Source organism: Rattus norvegicus, chromosome 2, assembly GCF_021556685.1.
Source record: "Rattus norvegicus strain SHRSP/BbbUtx chromosome 2, alternate assembly SHRSP_T2T, whole genome shotgun sequence".
NCBI classification, from domain to species: domain Eukaryota; kingdom Metazoa; phylum Chordata; class Mammalia; order Rodentia; family Muridae; genus Rattus; species Rattus norvegicus.
Genome location: NC_141535.1, coordinates 223,325,756 through 223,349,568, shown reverse-complemented (window position 1 = coordinate 223,349,568; position 23,813 = coordinate 223,325,756). Strand labels below are relative to the sequence as shown.

Sequence of the window (23,813 nt, the reverse complement as noted above, 5' to 3'; positions counted from 1 at the left end):
CCTTCCTGGGTCCTTTCTCCCGGCCGCGGACTGCGGAAGGCTGGCCCTTCCTACACACTCGGCTGAGGCTGCTCTCGAGCTGCGGTTCACCACTTCATGTGAGTGTCACGAGAGGGTCTAAGGTAGACAGGTAGCAATCCAGAATTCCTCTTCCCTTTCTCACCCGGGAAAAAGAACCTGACCTTCCTAGTACTAGTGGGAAACGTGGTCAGAACCTCCACCCACGTGCGGTGAGAAACAGGAAAAGCTTGGCTCCTTTTGATTCAACTTAGTTTTGGAAATGAGTATGTGGCGGAGGGAAAGCGTGCTACTGGAGGCCGGGGATGAATTCATTAGTTTGTTTCCTTTCAAGTGAGAGTGCAAATGATTTTCAGTGGTTGGTTGTACTTGAGGAGTTGAAGAAAGAAATAAATTGATTCAGCAGATATTAGAAACACCAGCTATCACTATACTCGGGAACAACACATTAGTTACTGGGTAAAGGTCCATAAACAAAGTAGAAATGAAAATCAACAAAACGGACAGAAATTCCAGTCATTGCCTCTCGGGTAGGATTTACTGTTGAAGTACAGCACTAAATGTAAGGTAGACATTACATGCTTTAATATTGGTTTTTATTTATGGGTATGCGTGCATGCCAGACTGAGTTTTTGTACAAAAGTTGTGTGTAGGTAACCCCGAAGGCTAGAAAGCATCAGATCCCCAGGAACTGGAGTTACCCGTGATTGTGGTGATCTGAACTTGGTTTCCCTGCAACAGCATAAACACTTTTTAATGTTTATATTTTTACACTTAAATATTTTAGAGTATGAGTACTAAACAGAAAAGGTATTAAGCAGTAAAGAGAGGTATATTTTGGACGTGGTAATGTTGCCAGAGAAGGTTCTCAAGGAAAAGAAGGCTTTCTAGGAAGAAGATGACACAAATGAAATTTCAATACAGAAAGTCTTCAAGAAGTAGAGACAGTCAGAAGCCCAAGTCATTGATAAGGCCATGCAACAGAAACTTATCCAAATATCAAGCAGGCTTACCAATACCTGTGGGCTTGGAATGGAGAGTAGGAATCCATGATGGAGACAGTATCAGAGAGAGCAGACTAACTTTGGGGAGAGAAAGGCATAGACAGTTTTCCATGGCCAAGTAACGTTACCCGACTTCTTTTTAAGAGGATACTCAGTAGACTGGGGCAGAAGTGAGAAAGGATATCACTTAGGAGGCTTTTGTTTTACCTCAAAGGAACGTAACAGAGGCTTCAATAAAGGACCTAAAAAGTGTCCAATCATGTCTTGAGGGTCCCCAAAACACATACACAAGGGAACTATGGATGGAAGTTTTATTTTCATTAGTTAGGCTTTGGGAAACACTTTGAATTGTGTGAATTTCAGAATGACACACATAAGTTAAAGTCATGGTTTTGCCATTTGATAATTGAGTGAATCCAGACAAAACATGTAATTTCTCCTAGGGTATAACATGAAGACGATATCTTGCATGGTGAAGAGTAAATGTCAGTGTTATGATGTTTTGTTCTTACCTGCATTTTTGAACTGGAAAGAGGGGAGATGGTGTGGTTGAAGAGATTTAACTTATTTTAAAACTGAAGTGATAAAAGATAGCTCAGGGGCCAGAGAGATGGTGCAGTGGTTAAGAGCACTGACCGCTCTTCCAGAGGTCCTGAGTTCAACTCCCAACAACCACATGGTGGCTCACAACCATCTGTAATGAGATATGATGCCCTCTTCTGGTGGGTCTGGACATACAGCTACAGTGTATATAATAAATCACTTCTTAGGACCACATCTTTAAAAAAAAGTAACAAACCCTCTTTTTAAGAAAGAAAAAAGATAGCTCAGCTGTGCAGTAAGGTAATCACAGGGGTCCTAGCTATGCTTGTGTATGTTATGTATATATCCTACTGGGAGAAAAAGTTTTGAATGAACAGCCATAATAATATAAAAACATGGATTATCCTTTCATAGTAATCAATCTTATAGCCACCTTCTCCCCTCATTGTCATTATTTAATATCTCCAGAACTTCCTGTGTCCTCATCAGTAAAGAGAAAAAAGGCTCTCCAGTAAGGGGATAAAAATTTAGAATAAATAAGAACTTTTACCATAAATAGTCTTAGGTCTTCTATGGGTTTTAGCAAGACTTTTTAAAAATTTACTAGTGGGATTAATGTTAGTTGCTACACTATAGTTTGAGTGTTTCTGAAGTATATTGTTCTCATCTTTAATTGCAATATTTACTTGTCCTTAACTTCTGACTTTTCATGTGTTAAATGACAGAAGGAATTTAAAGTGGTCTAAAAGGCACCATGTTGCTGTCATAGTGCAGTAACTTGGCAGTTAGATTATGAAGCAACAGGGGGAAATGTTTGCAAGGTAAGATTGGGAGTGAAGGGAAGAAGAGAAATAAACAAGATTGCTATTAATTCTGAAATACATTTTCCTCACATTTACATACTGAAACTGGGGTGTGTTTTTAAATTATTGAAGTCTCAAGACCACTGTAGACTGCCAGCTGGTGACATAGTTTTCATTGTGTCAGTTATGAATAAGTCATAAATATTAATGTCGTTCTGTTGTGTGCCATATTGGAACTTAGCTTACCAAGTATAATTTCTTTCTTATGTATACTTTTAGTGACCGTAACTTAGAGTCAAAATGAAGTTACCGTGTATTCAGAAATACAGGAAAACAAAGTAGTAATATAAAACAAGAATCTAGGTCTAAATTTAAAAGTTTTTTAGTGAACATAATATATAAAATATATTAAAAATGGTTTGTGGGTTATGGTCCAACTAGTCCATCAATGGCTGTCTACTAATGGAAAGTCCAAGAAGCTCGGAATTGCTCAGTTCATGAAACTGGACACTTCAGCTGGTATTAAATATGCACCGGAATTCTAAAGGAATAGGTTCTAATGGCAGAGAAGGAATAGATTGGTCAATGAGAGTGAGAGCAAGCAGACTAAGAGAGTGAGCGTCCATCCTCTATGCTCTTTATATAGACTTCCAGCAGGTGTGGCCCAAATTAAAGTTGGATTTTCCCACCTCAGAAGGTCCAGATTCAAAGTGGGTCTTCCCACTTCAAATGATTTGAACAACAAAAAAAAAAGTATAGGTATACTCAGCCACTTGGGTTTTTTGTTAAGTCCAGATATAGTCAAATTGACAATCAAGAATAGCTTTCAAAATGTGTCTAATGGATCAAGAGCATTGGAGCAAATGAATCTACAATCACTGTGTAAAGGAATTTCAGTTATATATTATATATATGTATATATATATAAAATTAAAATAATCTATTTTATGGAACCATTTTTATATGTGATGTCATCATAGATTTGATGAGCTTGAGTATTAAAAATATTATATTAAGAAAAGTACATTTTTATATAATTGTGATTCTGAAGTAGTGAAATTAGGGATCCAGAGAATTAGAGGAGCATTTCCCAAATTTTGTAGAATTCTTGTGCTAGAAAGTAAAATGAAAACTGCACATAAAATTTTGGTTTTCAGTAACTTTTGAAAAAAAGTTTTAGAACCTGGTGCCAGAGTGGTTGGGAATTAAATCACAGGCAACTTGAATGAAGTAGGGATTTCAACTAAGGAGATTACTGGAGTAAAGAAGCAATCTGGTAAAGATAGGAATCTCTAAAAGTCGTATCTTGGATCATGTTTTACTCTTTCATGTGTACTCTAAATTCATGCGATTGGTATTGTGTATAAGGAGCATCATGTGATTATCATGTAATTAATTGCTCTCTGTGTGTTTCATGAAATATGATCACAAATTGAGACAAAAGGCATGTCCTGTAACAATCTCCTGCGTTTTCCAATGTTTTTATCATAATTTCTATTAGTAGTAAAGAAAGGTCTTTATTTTCATCAGTAAAGTACAAAGATTTGTCGATGTGTTGCCTTTTCTGCCACCTTTTTTTCTCACTCTCCTTAAAGTTCATACATGTGCAGGTACTGTACACACAATAACGTATTAAACCTATTTTAAGCATATTTTTAGCAAGTTACCATAGAAACTAGTGAGCATCTCAAACCATCCAGACAATACAAGCTCCATTAAATGCTAATGGATGCTGTTTGCTTCCTGTTCCAACTGTAATTAGATCGGAAAATGCTTGATAATTATGTTTGGCAAAATACAACATGCTCATTAAAAGCTAGCTCGAGCATCAGATAGACTTGAGTTTCAATCCTTATTTACTAATCCTACTACCTGGGAAAATTTAGTTTCATTTGTCTTCTGTTATAATGGAGTTTAAATATTCATAAATGATTCATGTACTTAGGCAACAAGTAATAAATATTTTACAAGTATTATATGTTATTTCTATTATGTATGAGAAGTACATAGCAGTATAATGAAAGCTGTGCACACAGTAAGGAGACTTTTCAAAAAGATTCTTTTTGTTTATTTATTTAAAAAAATAAAAAAATAAAAAGATATTTTCATGTGTGTGTGCTTACCATTATGTGCATGTCTGGAGCCTGCACAGGCTAGCAGAAGGGTTCAGATACCCTGGAACTGGAGCTACAGATGGTTGTATCCATGTAGATACTGGGAATTAAACTTGTGTTCTCCAGTGCCAAGGAGACTTAATTTTAAATTAGGCCTGAAATTTGTACTATAGTAAAAGGATTATGGAGTGACTAACATAGGATAGTAAGATGAACGCTAGACTAGCAGGCAAAAGGTCCGAGCTTTCAGTACTGTTAAAGTAGCACCGTCTCCTACACAGAACTATGTTCATTTTCCCTCAGCTCTTCTGTGTTTTCTTCTCTGTTTTCCTCTTTTGTGTGAAAACTTAGTGAGTTCTTATTTTCTCTCTCTACTGTAAACGCAGCATGAGACATACTCGGGGGTTGTAAGAGATCATGGACATAAATTTTAGGAACTTGGCAGTCAACAAATGAAAATTACTAGTGTCAAATTGGCATATGCCATTTTATTATTAACCCTGGGCGGCAAGGGTAACCCTAAACTGCATGGTGATGATTTGTGATCGCAAGAAGACATCTGTATCAAACCCTGAACAACAGTGTCCGGGCAGCATGTGAGGAAGAGGTCCTGTGGAGGGCAGGAGAGCAGGTGAGAGCATCCTCATGTAAAGTTAGAAAGTGAGACGGGGAGAGGCTGGTCACAGCCTGTGAAGTGTTTTCCACGTAAGTTTTGTTGACTGTAACCACCTCTTCCACATATTGCTAGAGAACACTAAAACAGGTCTCTGTTAGTGTCCTCTTTGTTGCTGTGATTAAAACACTGACCAAAAGCAACTTGGCTGGGGAGCAGTGTGGTTTCTTCTTCTTGCATGTAGCAGTGAAATTAGAGCAGGAGAAAGGGTGCTTACAGGCTAGCTCTCCTGCTCTCCTTGTGCAAGCATCCTGTGATTGCTCAGGACTCCCTGCCCAGTGACAGCACGACCTCAAAGTGCTCCACTCCCTTTCCTTCCATCTACTTACTCCAAGGCTTTAGCTTCCACAGTCATGTGGCATTTTCTGTTTATAGGTGAAGGACGCAAAGGTTTTCAAGTGCCTTCCATGTCTTCCTAAGGCCAGGACAACTCAGATAATTAAACACAATGTTCTGAACTAATGTAGTGATACTTAATGGTCTGCATGCTGATGACAAATTGACACACAACATAACCAAATTCTGTCAGTCTGTAAGTTACGTTTGTATTTATGTCCTTAATTGTTCAGAAAATCATTAAAATAGTAAGTAGAGAACAGTAACAACAACAAAGTTGCCCCACTAAGCAGCCCGCTGTGCTCTAACATCTTGAAGGTAAAGATTGGATGCCTTTTTTGTCTATATTTTTTAATGGCCAAAGTAAGAGCTTGTAGAGAACACTCAGTTAGCTTCCTGTGGCTTTCTAGATTGAGTTCCTGTTTCTACATCCCATGCCATTATCAACTTGTTACATATGCTTTGCTTTGACATTTGCGTTATCCCGTCATACATTGTATTACAGAGGTTGTTGTGAGGTCTCAGGTAGTCCATAATGAGCTCGACTGTGGAAGGATTGCAGCACTGAGATAAAAGCCAGCATTCCTCAGGAACTTGTGAAAGGCTCCTGTATGCCAAAAGGAGTCATTTCTGCAGATTCTGGCAGAGGAATGTGTGGCTATCTGTAGAGTTTATCAGCATTTCAAGTGCATACTGGCCTCCACAGGTCAGAGTCCAACTAGCATCCTGCCATTCCCTTTCCTCCTCACAATCCACTAGGGCTTTAAGTTTCCCAGCCTTGAATCTGATTAAATTGCATTTATTTTCTGCACTTAAGTACAAAGTAGATTTCGTCTTCCAAACTGATACAGGAATATGTTTTCTTAATACTTCTGCCCTACTTGCTTTTCTTTATATTTCTTTGTGTGTGTGTGTGTGTGTGTGTGTGTGTGTGTGTGTGTGTGTGTGAGAGAGAGAGAGAGAGAGAGAGAGAGAGAGAGAGAGAGAGAGAATGTGTACATGTGTGTGCATGTGGGTACTTGCTGTCGGGTAAGGCTAGTGCTGGCCTGCTTTCTAAGAGTATCCCTGTCTCCTTTCAAGATAGCAGCCATGCCTCCCAGGCATATACGTGGGTTACATGACAAGCACTTTAACCACTGAACTGTCTCCTCAGGCCCTGATTGTTTCCCTGCTCTATAAAGATAAGCATTTAAGGTATTGCTCAATTCTAGGAGAAAATGTTTTTGCCTTAGGTTGTACTCTCGGCATCCTGTAAAATAAATGTTTACTTCCTACTCCATAGTATATTCATTGCTTTCATTTTTTATTTAGGATTTTCTGCCGATTCTGGGGAAAGATGGCCACCAATGATGCTGTTCTGAAGCGGCTGGAGCAGAAAGGCGCAGAGGCGGATCAGATCATTGAGTATCTCAAGCAGCAGGTTGCTCTTCTCAAGGAGAAAGCAAGTAAGGATGTTTAAACATTCTAAGGAAATATCGACAGGAAAATGTTAACTGTATGAATTATAACTTGATGGTTTTAATTACGGCTTTTAGATTCCCTTAATTGTGAGTATGAAAGTATTCTAGGTTTATGGTAAATTAGAATTGGTCTATGGTAAATGTCCTATTTGTGTTCTGTTCTGATAAACCACCCAAAGAAACTTGAAGAGGAAAGGGTTTATTTCAACTTATAGCATATTGTGTATACGATGGAAGGTCAGAGCAGGAACCAGGAGGCGGGGACTGAAGCTGAGGCCTTGGAGGGCGCTGGTTACTGTCTTACTCTATTGCTTTCTTCTATAACTAGGAGCACCTGCCTGTGGAGCCATCAGCCACACTGCCTTAGGCTCTCCCATAGCCATTAGTCAAGAAAACGCTGTACAGACCAGTCTGGCAAGGCTTTGCTCAATAGTAACTTATTCTTTTTAAAAGACTCTCAACTCATGTAAAGTAGACAAAAAACTAACCAGGGGCAGTAAATATATAATTAGAGAAAGTAATGATGTTTGAGGACTGATAAAAGAAGAGTGTATTATTTAAGAACAGTTCTATATTATTAGAGGTTATAAGTTAGGGAAATCAGGTAGCAGTTACTCTGATGTTGTAAGGGCTGAGATATATAATTTCATAGTCTTTGTTCTTTGAGGTTTTTGAGAAGTTGCTGCAGCGTATACAAAACATGTACTAATTATCTTAAGGATTTGATCTCATTGATTAATTCCTCAATAGCCACTGTTGATACTATAATCAAAATTTTAGATTTAAGAATAAGGAGTGTGGGCGAGTATGACTTAGTGATAGATAGCCTCATATAGTGTGTTTGGGGCCTCAGGATTGATCCCGGCCCTGAAGAACAAAAAGGTGAATGAATGAATCAATGAATGAGCCATGAATGAAAGAGCGCACAATGAACATTTAAAACTTGAGTTTTAAAATTTTCAGATGTGATAAAAATGTGCTAAGATGCATTGCATTTGTATATGTAGTAACTAGGGTTCCAGTGAAAATAACTGCTTGTATGGTTTACACTCAGAAATATTCAAGTGCATACTAGAAAGTCCTGCTGAACATCTGGAATCGTTGGCTCCTGCCTAGTCAATTCCAGAAATAACTTTATTGTGACTACCCAGAATAATCCTTCTTAGGGGACAGGTCCTCCTCTGCAAAGAGTCATTACCATGTGCTGTCCTGTTTATCAGGTCCTTAGAGAAGACAGGAAATGATGTTACTGGGGAGATGGCACAGTTGGTGCGTTGCTTGTCATTCAGGCATGAGGATGAGTTCTGTCAGTAGCACCCACATCACAGAGTAGGTATAGGAGCTTATTATCCTGTTGCTGGGTGACAGAAGGGTCCTGGGGCCCGCTGGACGGCCAGCAAGTCTACAATCTCTGGTGAAGGCCCTGTTTGAACTGCAGCAGACACCCCTCAGGCCTCGGAGCGCTCCATGCACTTGTACGATGCGCGCACACACACACACACACACACACACACACACACACACGCGCGCGACTTCCGGTCCCACTTTCTACTTAATAGATTTTTATCAAATTAACTGATTGTAGATCAAATACATACATGGTGGGGAGAGTGTGTTCAGTAAATATATAGATTGATTTCCTTGTTTTTAACCTATAAATCACCATATTTACATCTTCAGAGATTAGGTTCTATGGGAGTCCTATACCCAGTGTCCCAGAGACTGCCAATAGATTGTTAATAATATTAATAGATAGTAAATTATTATAAAACAATTGGCCAAATAATTGGGTTCTATTGTTACCACAGCTATATCAGTACTTTCTCTGCTTTTTTCATATAATATTCAAACAGGACATTTGAAAAACACTTTTTAACTGACCTGTCTTGATTTTAGTTTTGCAGGCAACTTTGAGAGAAGAAAAGAAACTTCGAGTTGAAAATGCTAAACTGAAAAAAGAAATAGAAGAACTAAAGCAAGAGTTGATTCAGGCAGAAATTCATAATGGAGGTGAATATAGATGTGTAGGATGCTGGCTTTACAATGCTTACCTTAGGATTTAAGATTTCCAGTTATCTTGTTATCCTCAGGTCACTCCTGCTATGCATTACCGTACTGTACAGGAAAAAGGATGAAGACTTAGAACAGGCAGCTGGGCTCATCTGAGATCATGGAGAGTGGCAGAGCTTGTACTGAAAGCCTGTGCTCTTCCTTTCTGTGCTGCCTTCTTGAACGTGACCAGCACTGCTGTGTTTTTCAATCCCTACTGAAAAGATAGCCATGGCGGTTAGCTTACAGTCAGAAAACTCTTTCACGTGCTTCGTATGTACTTGGATCCAGAGGCTAATACTGGATGATTACTATAAATTTGAGGCAATCCTGGGCTACATGGTGATTTTCAACCCAGTCTGGGCTTTACTTAAGCCCTATCAAGAAGTATAAGAGAAGAATTGTCTTCAGCTGTATTTTTTTTTTTCTTTTTTCTTTTTTTCGGAGCTGGGGACCGAACCCAGGGCCTTGCGCTTGCTAGGCAAGCGCTCTACCACTGAGCTAAATCCCCAACCCAGCTGTATTTTTTTAATCCTCCAAAGACAATGAAACTTAGAGATACAAAATTACTTGTTTAAAAAGAAAAATCAAAGAACTTTTGTTACCCAAATAATTATCAGTTGAACTACAAATCACAAAGTTAAAATTTTATTGAGCTGTTTAAAAAAGTCCTCTCTATTCTCTTGTGTTGGAGTTGGGAGGGCTGGATATATGCATATTTGCATGTGTGGCAGGCACATGGTTTCACACGAGTGTGGAGACCTGAGGTCCATGTTAAGGTTACCTTTGATGGCTTTTCCACTCTCTTCTTTGGGGCAGGATCTCCCATCAAACTAAGAGCTTGCTAATGTGGCTAGTCTTGCTAAGCAGCTTGCCCTGCTGATCTGTCTCTGCCTACCTGGTCTAGAATTACAAGCAGTCCGCACCCAGCTTTTGGCACTTATGCGGGTTCTGGGAATCCTAACGCTAGCCCTCCTAGTTGCATGGCCAACACTTTAACCACTAGGCCATCTTACCAGCTCAGTTACTTTCTCAGTTACTGGCTTCTTTTGACATCTTGTCAACATATTATTTTGCATATTGTATGAATTCTTCCCTTAGCTAAATAAAATAAGGAGGAAATTTGTGGTGATACTTATAGCTTTCAGCTATATATTCTTTGTCAGTGGAAAATTTGAGACTGATGAGTTTTCTAAGACTAGCAGAACTGGAATGCAGCTCTAGAATTAAACAGTAAAGTTCTAACAATTTAAAGCTGCTTTTCATTTCTGTCGATGCTAGAAAGTTACTCTGATTTACTTTACAACCCCTTGTGACAGTTTTTCCATGCAAATGCTTTAATGTATTAAAGAATTGCTGAAGTGCTTTACCTCTGTAAATGCCCCACCCCCGGGAAGAAAGGAGGAGACACTAAGATTGCAGAGGGCTGAAGAAGTTGTCAGATGCGTAGAGCTAGAGTCATGGGTGGTAGTGAGCTGCCTGGCATGGGTACTAAGAACAGGGCTTCCGTCCTGAGGGAGCAGCTGGTGCTTTTAACTGCTGAGCCATCTCTCTAGTCCCGTCTGTGAACAGCAGGACTTTGAAGACATAGTGTGACCATGATAAATGTCTGTGCTGTTGTTATCTGCAGTCTTCTTAAGAACTTTAGTTACTAATGAATAAATGGAAATCAAATCTTGTGACCTTAGTAATTGTCAAAATAGACTTAATTTTGTGATAGATATTTATAGCCTCAGATAATGGATAGTTCATAGTAATATATGTTAAATTTTTCTCATGTACAAAGCTATTGTTCCACTTTTGTAGTTTAATGTGGGCAACACTGTTCATTTTCTGTGAGTCAGTGAAGCAGGTGCCTGTCCCATCGAGTTCTTCACTGGAGACTCATTGTTCCGTTTCTGAAAGTGTGACTCGGTCTGCATCAGTAACAACCACCACCATGACCGGAGGGGGAGGGGAAGAAAAGAAGGTAAAAGAGAAGACGGAAAAGAAAGGTACTTTTCATCATTGATCTTATTTGACTTTTGACTGTTTTATCTGGTAATATTACTATTAATACCTTTATGATGAATAATGGCATTAAAAGGAAAATCCAAATGTTAAAGACTGAGATAAGAGTTGAGATCACTCTCATTGGGATATGTGGGTGTTTACGCCATCGAGAGGGTAAAGTGAGTTGTGATATGTAGAGAGGTCAGCATAAAGAAAAGCAACAGCACGTGAGACCTGCCAGCAAACCTGGCTGTGTGTCTGGAGCTCCAAAGAAGTCACAGGCTAAGACTGGCTCACAGTCAAAGCAGAACATCTGAACTGAGGCATGGCAATGTTAGGGAACTTGTAAAAATCAACATGGCAAAAGGTCTCACATCTGCAGCAGCCGCTGAAACACTGCAGTTGCCTACCTGTCCCTTTCCTTCAGTCTTCAGAGATAGGTAACCATCAAATTCTGAAATTCTTGTCACCAACCATGTCTGGGCCTCAAGTGTGCTGTTGATTCCTGAGAGGCCGCATTTGTTCAGGTTCTCAAGGGTCTTTGTTTACCTGTTCCCTGCTATTCAAGTAAGCGTCTTCATTTGAGAAATTTCTCTTTTAAGTCTGTTTTTATAATTTGTTCTTAAATATGCCTCCCATTTATACTTACAGACATTTGCAATTTTTTGGAAAATGCCAACTAACTGTCTGAGGGCTTTATGAATGGATATAAGTCATTTTAGCACCCAGTTCCTATCAGTTCTTTTGTAAATATCAGACTTTGATAGTAGTACAGAACCAGTGAAAGCCAGTCAGCATCGGAATGTAAAATAATCCTATGGTTTGATCTTACAAATTTTGACTGGTCTCTATTCTGTCTCCAACTGTTAACCTGATGCTTTGACTAGTCAACCTTGTCACTCTTATTAGAGGACAAGAGCACAAATCTTAACTGGACTGTGCTCAGAACAGTTCTATCCAGTGAAGCATTCTATGAGGGTGGTTATTCTCATATTCTCTCTCTCTCTCTCTCTCTTTCTCTCTCTCTCTCCATATATATATATATGTGTGTGTGTGTGTGTGTGTGTGTGTGTGTGTGTGTATAATTCAGCAGGAATAGACAAAACCTAAATATAGCTATTGAACATTAAAATAAAAATATGCATATAAATATATTGTTATAGTTTATATGCAAAATAGTGAATTGTATAATTTATAACAAAGACAGCATGGTTTTGATATTTGTCTAATATATCTGTTTATTGTAGGGACCTTTGCTGATCTACAATGGAGAGCAGGAGGTTAAATCCTCCTTATTTAAGCAGCTCTGTCCCTTTCATAACTCCCCTTGTAACGGATGGCATCCTCTCACAGGCCCGCCCTCCACTGCACAGGACTGGTTTTAGCCTCCCTATTTCCTTGTGTGTCTAATGTTCACATATACTCACTATCCGTAGTGTTCTTTTACCCACGGTTAGCTTAGGAACTTGACATCATAAGAAATTAAACAGTGATAATAATAATAAAATAGCATGATCAAAACAATATGCCTTTTTTCTTCTGAGATACAGCTTTTTAGAGAAATAACTAAAGCTATGTAATGGTTTTAGGACTTGAGTGTTTGGTATTTTTATTCCTGAACTCATTAGCACTGGTACCAGGGGCTTCTAGTGTGTGTTTGTTTGTTTGTTTGTTTGTTTGTTTGTTTGTTTTATAATGCTTGCATATTCTTAATCCCTAGGAGAGAAAAAGGAGAAGAAGCAGCAGTCAGCGGCAGCAAGTGCTGATTCGAAGCCTGTCGACGTATCACGCCTGGATCTTCGAATTGGATGTATTGTCACTGCCAAAAAACACCCGGATGCAGATTCGTTGTATGTGGAGGAAGTCGATGTGGGAGAAGCAGCTCCACGGACGGTCGTCAGCGGGCTGGTGAATCATGTCCCTCTAGAACAGGTGCTGTCCCACTAAAGAGACTGCTGCTCTCTAAGTGACAAGTGCCACTTCAAGGGATCTGCTCATCTGTTGCTGTAAATGTGATGGGAATCTCAGAATGATCAGTTGGGAGCGAGAGTAAGGGCTTAGGGGCAGGAGCACTTACTATTTTTTATTAAAAAATGAAGTGAAGATGAATTTCAAAAGGGTATATAAAACCACCAAAGTTTAAAGGCCTCTAATATAAAATGAATCCAGTAGGACAGAAATTTCTATCTGTTTGTGTTCATGTATTAATGTATGTGAATATGGTGGTTTATGTTCTTAGAATGAACAGAGGAGTCACAGGACAGTCTTGGAGAGCCCTTGCCTTCCACCTTTTTAAAGATAGACTTTTGTTTACTTCTGCTTGCACATAGAAGGGCAGTGACACAATGTTCATATCTTTCATAGTGTTTAAGTATGTGACATTTCCCAGGAAAATAGAAATATTTTAATTACTTAGAAATTGTGGTTTTTCACTCTTCACTGCTTTCTGGAAGCAGGACTGACACCGGTTCTTAGTGTGCATTTATTCTGTGTAGCAGGCACTCAGTTCACAGCCTCAGCCTTGGTGTAGGTGAGGCAGAGGAGTGTCAGCTATGGTTGGGATGTATCATTACTGTGCTTGTAGCCTTAAATGGTTAAGCTGACAGGGAATAGTCTCTTGTATTGTGTCCTAAGAAAACAAGAAGGACACTATTATTTCTGCCTAGAACTAACTAACTTTCTTCCTTTCTCTCTCTCTCTCTCTCTCTCTCTCTCTCTCTCTCTCTCTTTCTTTCTTTCTTTTTCAAGCCAGGGTTTCTCCATGTACCTGTGCATGTCCTGGAACTCTGTAGACCAGGCTGGCCTCAGACTCAAGAGACTTCTTGCCTCTTGTCTCTCAATTGCTAGGATTAAAGGCATGCAGCACAACAGCCTTAGATTCTCTCCTTTGGCATCCAAACCATTTCTGTATCCTTAAAAGTTAGATTCTTAAAGAGTCCCAAAAGAAAGAACCAGCCAGTCCTGAACTGACTGATACAGAAAAGCTGCACGTAAAGGTTTCTTCTACTTTCAGAACTTACAGATTTCCATAGCCATTGAGCAAGGCTGTTTACATATACATATATTGTATATTACATCTGTCTAAACCATGAATCAAGACTGGACTAGTGAGCATTCTGTAAGGCAGGAACACTTGGCCTATAAAAGTGCCAGCACCATTTGTCTGTTGTGTTTTCCTAAAGAAAATGAGCAGCTACCATTAGATCCTGAAAAGACTATTTCTTTATTTCACTTACTAGTATTACATAGATTTGGTTTTTATAAATTGTTAACAATGCAATATTTTCAAGTCCTTGCAGGGGAGGTATTATTCATAAAAGGTATTCAGGTTTTAATGATAGAACCTGGAAATAAATTTGCACCTAATTTGTTTAGAGAACTATCTTTTATCCAAGATACATCTTTTTTTTTCTCCCTGAAGCTGTAATCTTGTGTTGCTTTGATTAAGCCTAAAGAGGATTGGCATAATTTATTTGTTAGTTGTGAGAAAAGTTAAGACAGTTCAACTCTGGAAGATAAGGAATTGTTTTTAACTCTTTAACAAATTATAAAATACCCCCAAGTGTTAATAGTGATATGTACAATGCTTGAATTAAATTGCTACTTTCTCTTTAAGAAAGAATAGACTCAGGATCTCAGTGGGAGAGAGAGCATCAGAAAGCCTGTACAAAGTCAGAGTCAGTCTCCAGAACTGCAAAAAGAAAAGGAAAGAAATCTTGCATAGTATTAGAAATGGCCAGGTGTGTAGAGGCAAAAAAGTTAATGTAAATGGCTTCACTTATTTTAGTTCAAACACCAACCTAAATAATTTACCTACTTATCATAGTTTTATACTGTGACAAATCTTAAATTCAATGTGTTTTGGCTAGCTTTTTAATGAAACAAAGGTCAACTTATACATTTCTAATTGGTTGTAGTTGAAATTTTATATCAAGCTGGTTCCCTTAGTTATTTATTCTTTCAATAAATAAGCTGGCTGCTCTTCCAGAGGACCCTGGTTCAGTTCCCCGTGGCCTCATAGAGACACATGATTGTAACCCTGGTTTGGCCCCCACAGACACCAGGCTCACAGGTGGTGTGCAGATGTGCTTGAAGCCAGACACCCATATACATTTGAAAAAATCAAAATACCCATATACTTTTGAGAAAAAGATTTCTACTGTTGTGCTCAGGCCTTGCCAATCTGAAAGATTGTCTTTTTATGTTTATGTAAGATATTAGTCTCCATTTTTACACAAGATGTCATAACAAAATAAATTCGATACACAGAGACAGTTATAGCTGCAAAGGCAGTGCATTTGGTAAGCAGAGAGCAGGTGCCTGGAGTAGTATAGGTGTGGTTATCCTAAATCTGCACATCTTTAGTCATTGCTGTTTTGTTCTGCACAGATGCAAAACCGGATGGTGGTTTTGCTTTGTAATCTGAAGCCTGCAAAAATGCGGGGAGTGCTGTCCCAAGCAATGGTGATGTGCGCCAGTTCACCAGAGAAAGTGGAGATTTTGGCCCCTCCCAACGGGTCTGTTCCTGGAGACAGAATTACTTTTGATGCTTTCCCTGGTAAGTACTGATAATTATTCAGATGGTTTGGGAATCAGCTTTTAAAGTGATGTTTATAATGCATATGGGTTAAAACCAGTCCTGTGTGTGCATCCCAAGGCCGTTCATGGAATTGACTTAAGATAGCACCGTGAGCGTAAAGTCACGTGTTACATGAAGTACTGCAGAGGGTCTGTCTCCTGTAAACACTCATACTCGTACCTACAGAACACTATGACATGACTGTGGATCAGATTAACGTGCTGTAAAGTCCCTTAAGCTGCAGATGGTGATACAGAGGCCAGAGGTGGAAAGTCATGTTTCCTTTATGTACTTTGTTCTTTTGAGTATAAGTAATCCTGAGACAGCTGAAGTATCACAATACAGGAGAAATAAGAGGGTTTCTTGTTTTATTTCGTTTGGAGATAATATCTCATCTGTAAGCCAGGCCATCCTCCTGCTTTCTCCTTCCAAGTGGTGGAATTTCAGGCATGAGTCACCATGTCTAGCTTAAAACATAGGTCTGTGAGGCAGAATAGAGTGCCTGCCAGATGTAGAGAAAGTTTATAAGCAGGAGGCAGCTTAGCTAACTCATCTCAGTGGGCGCTATCTGAGAGGAGCTGGCTTCACGCCATAACTAACCGTAGCCATCCTAGAGGAAGAAGCTTCAGGGGACACTTTCTGCCCTTTCCCACCCAGTAACAGGCAGATAATACAAATGGATTCAAAATCTAGATTTAATTCACCTATTAACTCCATGATAAGGAAATGAAAATTTATCACGATAATAAAAGAGCTGCAAGGATTCATTAGCTAGCACTGTCAAAATCCATACTGGGTAACACCCCTGCCCTCACTCCCTTTGTATTCCCTCGGAGCTTCTGCTGGGGAAGGCTTGGTACTTTATGGAACTGAGGCATTGGGGTCCTTGAGATGGTTACACCCATGGCAGCAGCACGTATTCACCCGGGACCTCTCACTCAGCTTTCTGTACTCTCACATATGACTATGTCTTGGACTTAGTAGGTGAGAAGCCATTATAACCTATGTTTTATGATTTTTTTTTTTTGAGAAAATCCCATTCTGAATGATTAAGGGAACTTCATTGGCTTAAATTCTAAGAGCATAATTGACTCTCCCTTCAGTCCCACAATGTTGGAGCATTTTCTAAAACCTACCACTTTGGTGTAAGCTGTCATATATTTATCTAACATGAACTCATTTAGGAATTCAATAAATTCGAATAAAACAACAAAGCAATTTTTTCTTTTAACATTGAGAGTCAGTTGAGAAAAAGATAATAATTCCAATTGAAATTTCCAAATTAATATTAGCCTTATTTATTATTTGCACACCTAAGAATCAAACTGGGTGGAGTGTGGTGTAAAATGTAACTCCAGGGCCTGAAAGGCAGATTGAGTTTGAGGCCTGGCTAGGCTGTAGACGTAATGGTTGGGTTTTGTTTGTTTGTTTGCATGTTCTATATTTTTATTTATTTATTTTTGGTATCATAGAGTCAAATATTTAAAAGCAAAAGAAATCTACTTTAACCATCCTTTTTATACATTTGAAACTGGGCCCAGTAAAATTTAGTGACTAGCTAATGAATTCTTGCAGCTCTTTTATTATCGTGATAAATTTTTATTTGCTTGGAGTTAATAGGTGAATAAATCTAGATTTTGAATCCATTTGTATTAGCTGCCTGTTACTGGGTGGGAAAGGCAGTTCCTTGAGTTTCTCACTGACCTAGTGTTTGGAGTGGACGTCTTGTTTCCCCATGTTCCTGATTCTCTGCATTGATTTGGCTTCTTCATGTACATGCTTCTTGATCCTCAGTCTGGTATCTTTTCCTAATTCTCTTCTTGTGCATGAAGCACTTAATGTCCTGGAAAAGTTAATATTTATAAAGAGAAATCTAAACTTTAATACCTGCGATTACTTAAATAGTTTTATCACTTAGGGTGTGCCTAACCACACTGAGCTCGAACGACGGATGAGCTGTGATCTGAATCCTCATCTCTATCCTTCCATGTCCACTGCTGCTTCTGAGCAGTGAGTCTCCTGTCACACAGGCAGCTGGTCTTGGACTGCTTTGTCTTGTTTGGGTTTTTCTTTAAGATGCCATGCTATTTGTGGTTTAAATCTTTGTGGGTTTTTTTAACATTGTAAAGCATAAGGTATCCCTTGGAACTCCACCCTGTATTTGACATGTTCAGTGTGTGAAGACATGATGTAGACATCACACTGGGGATTCAGATCTTTGAATTGTTATTTTGCCTTTTAAAGTTTCCTACTTATTTTTTCCTATTGCAAAGCCAGAAACTCCCAGAGAACTTAGAACATAGATGCTGTATAATATGTGCATAGTAAGAACTAAAACACTTCAATTCCCCTAACATGTTTTAAAATGTAATTGAGGGCAGCTATAAATTTTAGTATTTAAATATACTGACTGGTCCCTAAAGCTCTAAGTAGAAATAATTTTAAGGCAATTCTGTACCCAGGAGACAAGGTCACAATAGGTTTTGTTTTATATTGATTTGAATTTTTGTTTTTCTGACATTGCACTATTCATGATCTAACAATAAATGGAAATTTACATTTAGACTTTTAAACTCCAAGGTCATGCTTTAATGAGCCTTGGCAGTAATACAAACTAATAATCAGAATTGTAGATTTAGCATGTGAATTCATTTTTTTTTAAGTCAAACTTAATAATGCTCATTTTCTTTTCTCTAAAGTCCATTTGAATCAGGTTTCCTTCTCTACTAATTCTGTGCTATGGTTAAGGCGATCCCCTTTACTCGGTAGAATACCACGGCTGGTTTTCAGTTGGATCCTGGCACCATACTTTATTGGTCTCTTTCTCTGCTGGTGGCACCTTTGCATCCTTTTTCTTGGCTGATCTGTTGTGAGTTCTCACTGAGTACCTCAGACCTTGGGCTGTGGACCACTTGCCCTTCCTTCCCAAAACCTTGGTCATCTCATCGGTTATGTGCCCAGCCTCCTGGTAGACTTTGCTTACATGTCCCAAGGAAGAATATATGTCCCCATCTTTTTAAGAAAGGATTTACTTATTTTGTGTGTGTGTGTGTGTGTGTGTGTGTGTGTGTGTGTGTGTGTGTATGACTCTGTGTGTGTATTTGTGTGTGTGTGTGTGTGTGTGTGTGTGAGTGTGTGACTCTGTGTATGTGGACACCATGTGCATGCCATTGGCCAGAGAGGCCAGAAGAGGACATTGCACCATCCCCTGGAACTCAAGTTACAGGCAGTTGTAAGCCACCAGCCATGAGTAATGGAAGTTGAACTTGGATCCTCTATCAGAGCAGCACTGCTCTTAAATGCTGTGCTATCGCCAGTGCTCCATGTCTTAGTCTAGCCTTTTCCCACAGTATTTTCTCTACCGTGTAGCTGTCCTACAGTAGGCATGACCATTTCTATGTGCTGATCTTTGACATATGTTTAGTGAACTCAAAGGATTTGCAGTTTTTAGTTTGAAGAACTTGTATTGGCCACATTGTCTATTTTTTGGTAGCTATGACAAAAGAAGGCTAGGAAAATGCTGTCCAGGAGATGACATTCTTAAAGTGAGAATAGGATTCTCTGTAAGACAGTTTATTTTTAAAAGGCATTTGAATAAGTTACTTTTTTTACATTTTAGTGGGTGTGTGCTTGTATGTATGCATGTGTTTGTGCAAGTACATGTACATGTGTATACCAGGGGTGTGAATGTGAACAGGAGAGAACTAGTCAGTTCTCTCTTTCTGCCTGATGGCTCCTAAGGTTCAAGCTTAGGTTGCCAGGTGTGAGTTTTACCTGACGATCAGTAATATGGCTCATATATTTTTCTTCTCATTTCCAACTAGTTTAACACCCCATTGAATAGTGTATAGAGACATTTTGGGTAAAGCTAAAGAGTAACACCAAATCAAGACTTTTAACTGTTAAGGTTCATATGTAAAAGGTGAGTTTTCAAAGGATAAGTGCACCAAGATACTCAGGTTTGGTTCTACAGCATATATCTCCATGAAGTAGTCACATGAACGTTTTTTCTCTTTTGTGCATAAAGTTATGTTTTGAGGCAGGTGTTGTTAGCCAGGACTTTAATCCCAGCACTTGGGAGGCAGAGACATCTGATCTCTTTCTACATAGTAAGTTTCAGGCCAACCAAGGCTATATATATATATATATATATATATATATATATATATATAGTGAGACTCTGTCATTGAAAAAATACACACACACACACACACACACACACACACACACACACACACACACTACAGCAGCATGTGTAAGAAGGAATGCAGTACACTTGAGCTAAAAAACTGTAGTGCTAAGGGCTTTAGCAATTGCTGAACCTTTATCATGAAGCCATTATGCTGTTGTAGGATGCCTTGCTGGGAGGCTTCTGATTGGTGAGGATAGTTGATTGGCAAAAGTTAAACTGGACAAAACTGCCTGTTTCATCTGCAGATTAATGCTGTCCAGAAAAGGACAGATTATGCAGAATAGTTGACTGATAAGCCCTGCCAAGACAGGGTGATCAGCCCTTCAAAAATCTGCATTTCTAGAGTCTGTCAGTTGATTTTGGGCCAGAAGGCTAAAGACTTGTGCTCACATTGTTGCTAACAGAGGACTGTGCTAGTGGAGATTTGTCTCTACAACCGCTCAGTTCTGGAAGCCGTGTTAGACTTCTATGTGTATAGATATTTGGTCATTCAAAGATTTCTGATGTGGTTGAAGACTGATTATAGTTTCATAGTTTATCAGGCTGTTTAACTCTGAATATACACATTTTATTGGCTAGTTATCAGATAGTATACAAGCTAGCCAAGATATAGATTTTAAGCCTTTCTTAAGCTGGAATGGATAACTAAATGTTCTGTTTAACTGGTAAAGTGTTGGACTGGGTGTTAGATATATTTTATGCTTTTAAATTACAAAATGATAATAGTCGTGCTCAGCTTATACTTGAGAGAAAAGTTTTTTCTTAATTAGACAAAAAGGGTGAAATGTGGGATGGTGTCACAGGTGAGGCAGGCACAAGATAGAAGGAAGCCTGTCATTGGACGAGAAGGAAGGATGGGCAGGAGAAAAGTTTGAAGGAAGAGGAGGAGACAGGAATGGAAAGGAAGAAAGACAGGAAGGAGAGGAAGAGAAGCCATGGCAGGTGATGTTAAGATTCTGCTCTGTGTATTTACAGCTCGTTATTAATGTTCTTAAGGGATGGATGGTTCTGGGCTTTTTATGTTTAGGTGGGCAATTATATTTTATCAATTGAAAAAAAAAAGTTAACCTGGCTGTGACAGTCTTTTGAAATTATGTTGTGGAGTTTGCGGTGGTAGTCATTTCTAATTTATTGCATATCTCATGATACGTAAACACACGCAGCGCCTTGGCCCAGCAGTTCTGCATGAAACTGGTATGGTTTGGGCTTGGCTTCAGGCTCCACTTGGATTCCTTCTCCCACAGCTGCAGTCTCCTCTCCTGACGGCTTTCAGAGTCATCTGTAGGGTTGGAAGTGCCTTTTTCTAAACACGTTTGTATTGCTCGCTCCAATGCACAAGTGTTCTTAGTGGCATAGCATTCTAGAGTAATGAACACAGGTAAATTTCAGCTTTGCCCACACCCATCAGATCAGGGCAATCACTGCTTCAGACAGCCATGACCTTATCATATTCATTTCTTAAGTAATAAAACCAGGAACTCAGAAGTAATTCCTGACCCATGGGCTGCAGAATGGGTGCTATGTTAGGTATAAAGAAATCCTATATCTCCACTATAGCCCTTTTGGTGCCCATAAAGGATATTTTGAAAGAAATTATTTTACTGAGCTGTAATTGCAACAGTGGGCCTTTTGTGTTCTATAGCCCTTAACTGTAAACAGATTTGCTGTCGTAGGCATTCCATTTATAGAGTATAGGTGGGAAAGATTCAGTGTAGTTCTATCATATTTCTCTCCAGCTTTGGAATGGTAGATGAACAGTCTTTTACTGAAAATCACTAGCTGCATTAGCCCTCATCAATAGTCAGCCTGTCCTTTGAAACTCTGAAGTTGGTGTTTAACTATGAACATGGTAAAGAGGGTCTTCTAATGTAGTATTTGATCTACACTGAAGTGTTAATCATGTGTGTTGATTTAACTGCTGCAGCACTTCACCTTAGCTGGACCTCCTAGGTGGCCTGCTCTAACGTCTACATCAGTTTGGGTTGCTTCACCTTAAAACTGGTATAAATCTGGGTCACCCTGCTTTCTGAACACATTGTCAGTTTGACAGGGTCTTAGTAGAGGGGTGGGAAATTCAGTGCACATACCTTGCTAAATAATTTCTTTGCTGTAGTTTCCAGAATTTTGAGATGTCCATTTCTTACAAGATTAACCTTTTGAGTGACTTAGAACAGAAAAGTTCTAGCCTTGTAGATCTAGAGGGAAGTGGGTTTGCATTTTGTTGATGGCTTTCTCTACTATTAGTCTCTTTACTGTCAAATGATTTGAAACAAGAAAGGTACCTTTCTTTGACTCCAGTCAGCTTTTCAGTTATCCTTTCATAGTGTGTATCATCCACTGAGTAGTCTGGTATGCACGATATACATAAGCATGGTTTTGCATTTTCTTCTTAGTTTCTTAGTCACTGAAACTAATGAGAACAGACACCAGAGCCAACAATTTCCTTCATGTTTGCTCACGCGCTCTCTCTCTCTTTCTCTCTCTCTCTCTCTCTCTCTCTCTCTCTCTCTCTCTCTCTCTCTGTGTGTGTGTGTGTGTGTGTGTGTGTGTGTGTGTGTGTGTGTGTGTTCTGCTTCCCTGTTAGTAGGTAGAAGAATAATTATTTGGTCTGTTACTTATCTCTAAACTGAGACCAGAGATACTTCACTCCTCATTTGTCTGCTGTTGATAATAAAGTACACATTGTCACTTATTGCAAATAGAGGGATTAGGAGTGATAACCACTTATTTGAGGGTCATTTGTTTTCTTTGTAAGCCACAGCATGGCATATCGGGAGGCCAGCTGCTAGCTGTCCCAGAAGAAGTGGGCTCTGTTGTCATTTCCTCCTCTGCCTGCCGCTCGTGTGACTGGGCAGTTTATCTCCTCACCTTCAGTTTCTCCATGGGTAAATATTAGAATCAAGATGGCTGTGTATATTTCAGACAACAATACATATTCCTAGTGTTTAGAAAATGCTGTTCTTACGTTCTTACTGCTTCTTTTCTGTCATGCAGAGTGTATGTCATGCATGTCATATACCCTGCCAGGTGTAAAAGTTCAACCTATCTAAATGGGCTCCCATCTTTCCAGATTTTCCTTACAGGATGGAATGAATATCTTATACCTTTCTTGAATAGTTTGGGGCTGGATGTGTAGCTCAAATGCTAGTGCACTTGCTTAGCAGTTACGAAGCCTTGGGTTCAATCCCCAACACTGCAGTAATAATAATGATGATGCTAATTTGGTGAACAAATTATTAAGCTGAATTGCCTTCAAAAATATTTAGTGTTCCTACAGAAATGGTACTAACAATTTTATTTTACCAATTAAGAATATATACTGCTGATGTGAAAATAAGCTCAAGTGTAAGGATTCTGGTTAAGGCTAAAGATCAAGCACTGTCAGAACTCAAGAGAAGCCTGGTTCCAGAACATGTGAGTGAGTCTGGGTGTTAGGTATATAACTTCCTGATTTTTTCTCTGAACAGGAGAGCCTGACAAGGAGCTGAACCCTAAGAAGAAGATCTGGGAGCAGATCCAGCCTGACCTGCACACCAATGATGAGTGTGTAGCCACATACAAAGGAGCTCCCTTTGAGGTGAAGGGGAAGGGAGTTTGCAGGGCCCAAACCATGGCCAACAGCGGAATTAAATAAGTGCTCTGTAACTGAAAGACACCACTGAAACCTTAATAACAATAAAGAGGAGTGAGTTTATCACTTACACATCTTGTTTGTTTTTTGTGGGCTTTTGATTTCTTTTTTCAATCTTGCTTTAAGTCTTCTTTTTTCAGATACTCTGTCATAGCAACAGAAAACTAATTAACAGAAGCTTGGTGCCCAGAGCTAAGGTCACTGCCGTGAGTGTGCCTGAGCATGTGGTTTAGAAGCCTTTGGAACCGCTTTGTTCGAGAGTTTAAAAGATGTAGTTATGCCAGCTAGAGAAAGCCTAAACTGAAAGGGGCTTCTGCTGGGACCCCAGAAGACCATGAATCCGGACAATAAAGGCAGGAACTTGGTTTGGACTAGAGGTCAAAATTTGCTGACATCCTATCAACACCCTGAGATTTTGT

The 23,813-nt window shown here is 39.2% G+C and overlaps 1 protein-coding gene across 1 annotated transcript; it reads left to right on the top strand.

Annotated features, from left to right (window-relative positions):
• Positions 1-51: 51 nt before the first annotated feature.
• On the top strand, positions 52-23,457 carry Aimp1 (aminoacyl tRNA synthetase complex-interacting multifunctional protein 1). The gene is given in 7 exon segments (NM_053757.1): positions 52-98; positions 6,803-6,936; positions 8,848-8,961; positions 10,845-10,994; positions 12,713-12,924; positions 15,382-15,550; positions 23,231-23,457. Coding segments are annotated over 7 exon segments (948 nt in total). The 5' UTR covers positions 52-96; the 3' UTR covers positions 23,398-23,457.
• Positions 23,458-23,813: the final 356 nt, after the last annotated feature.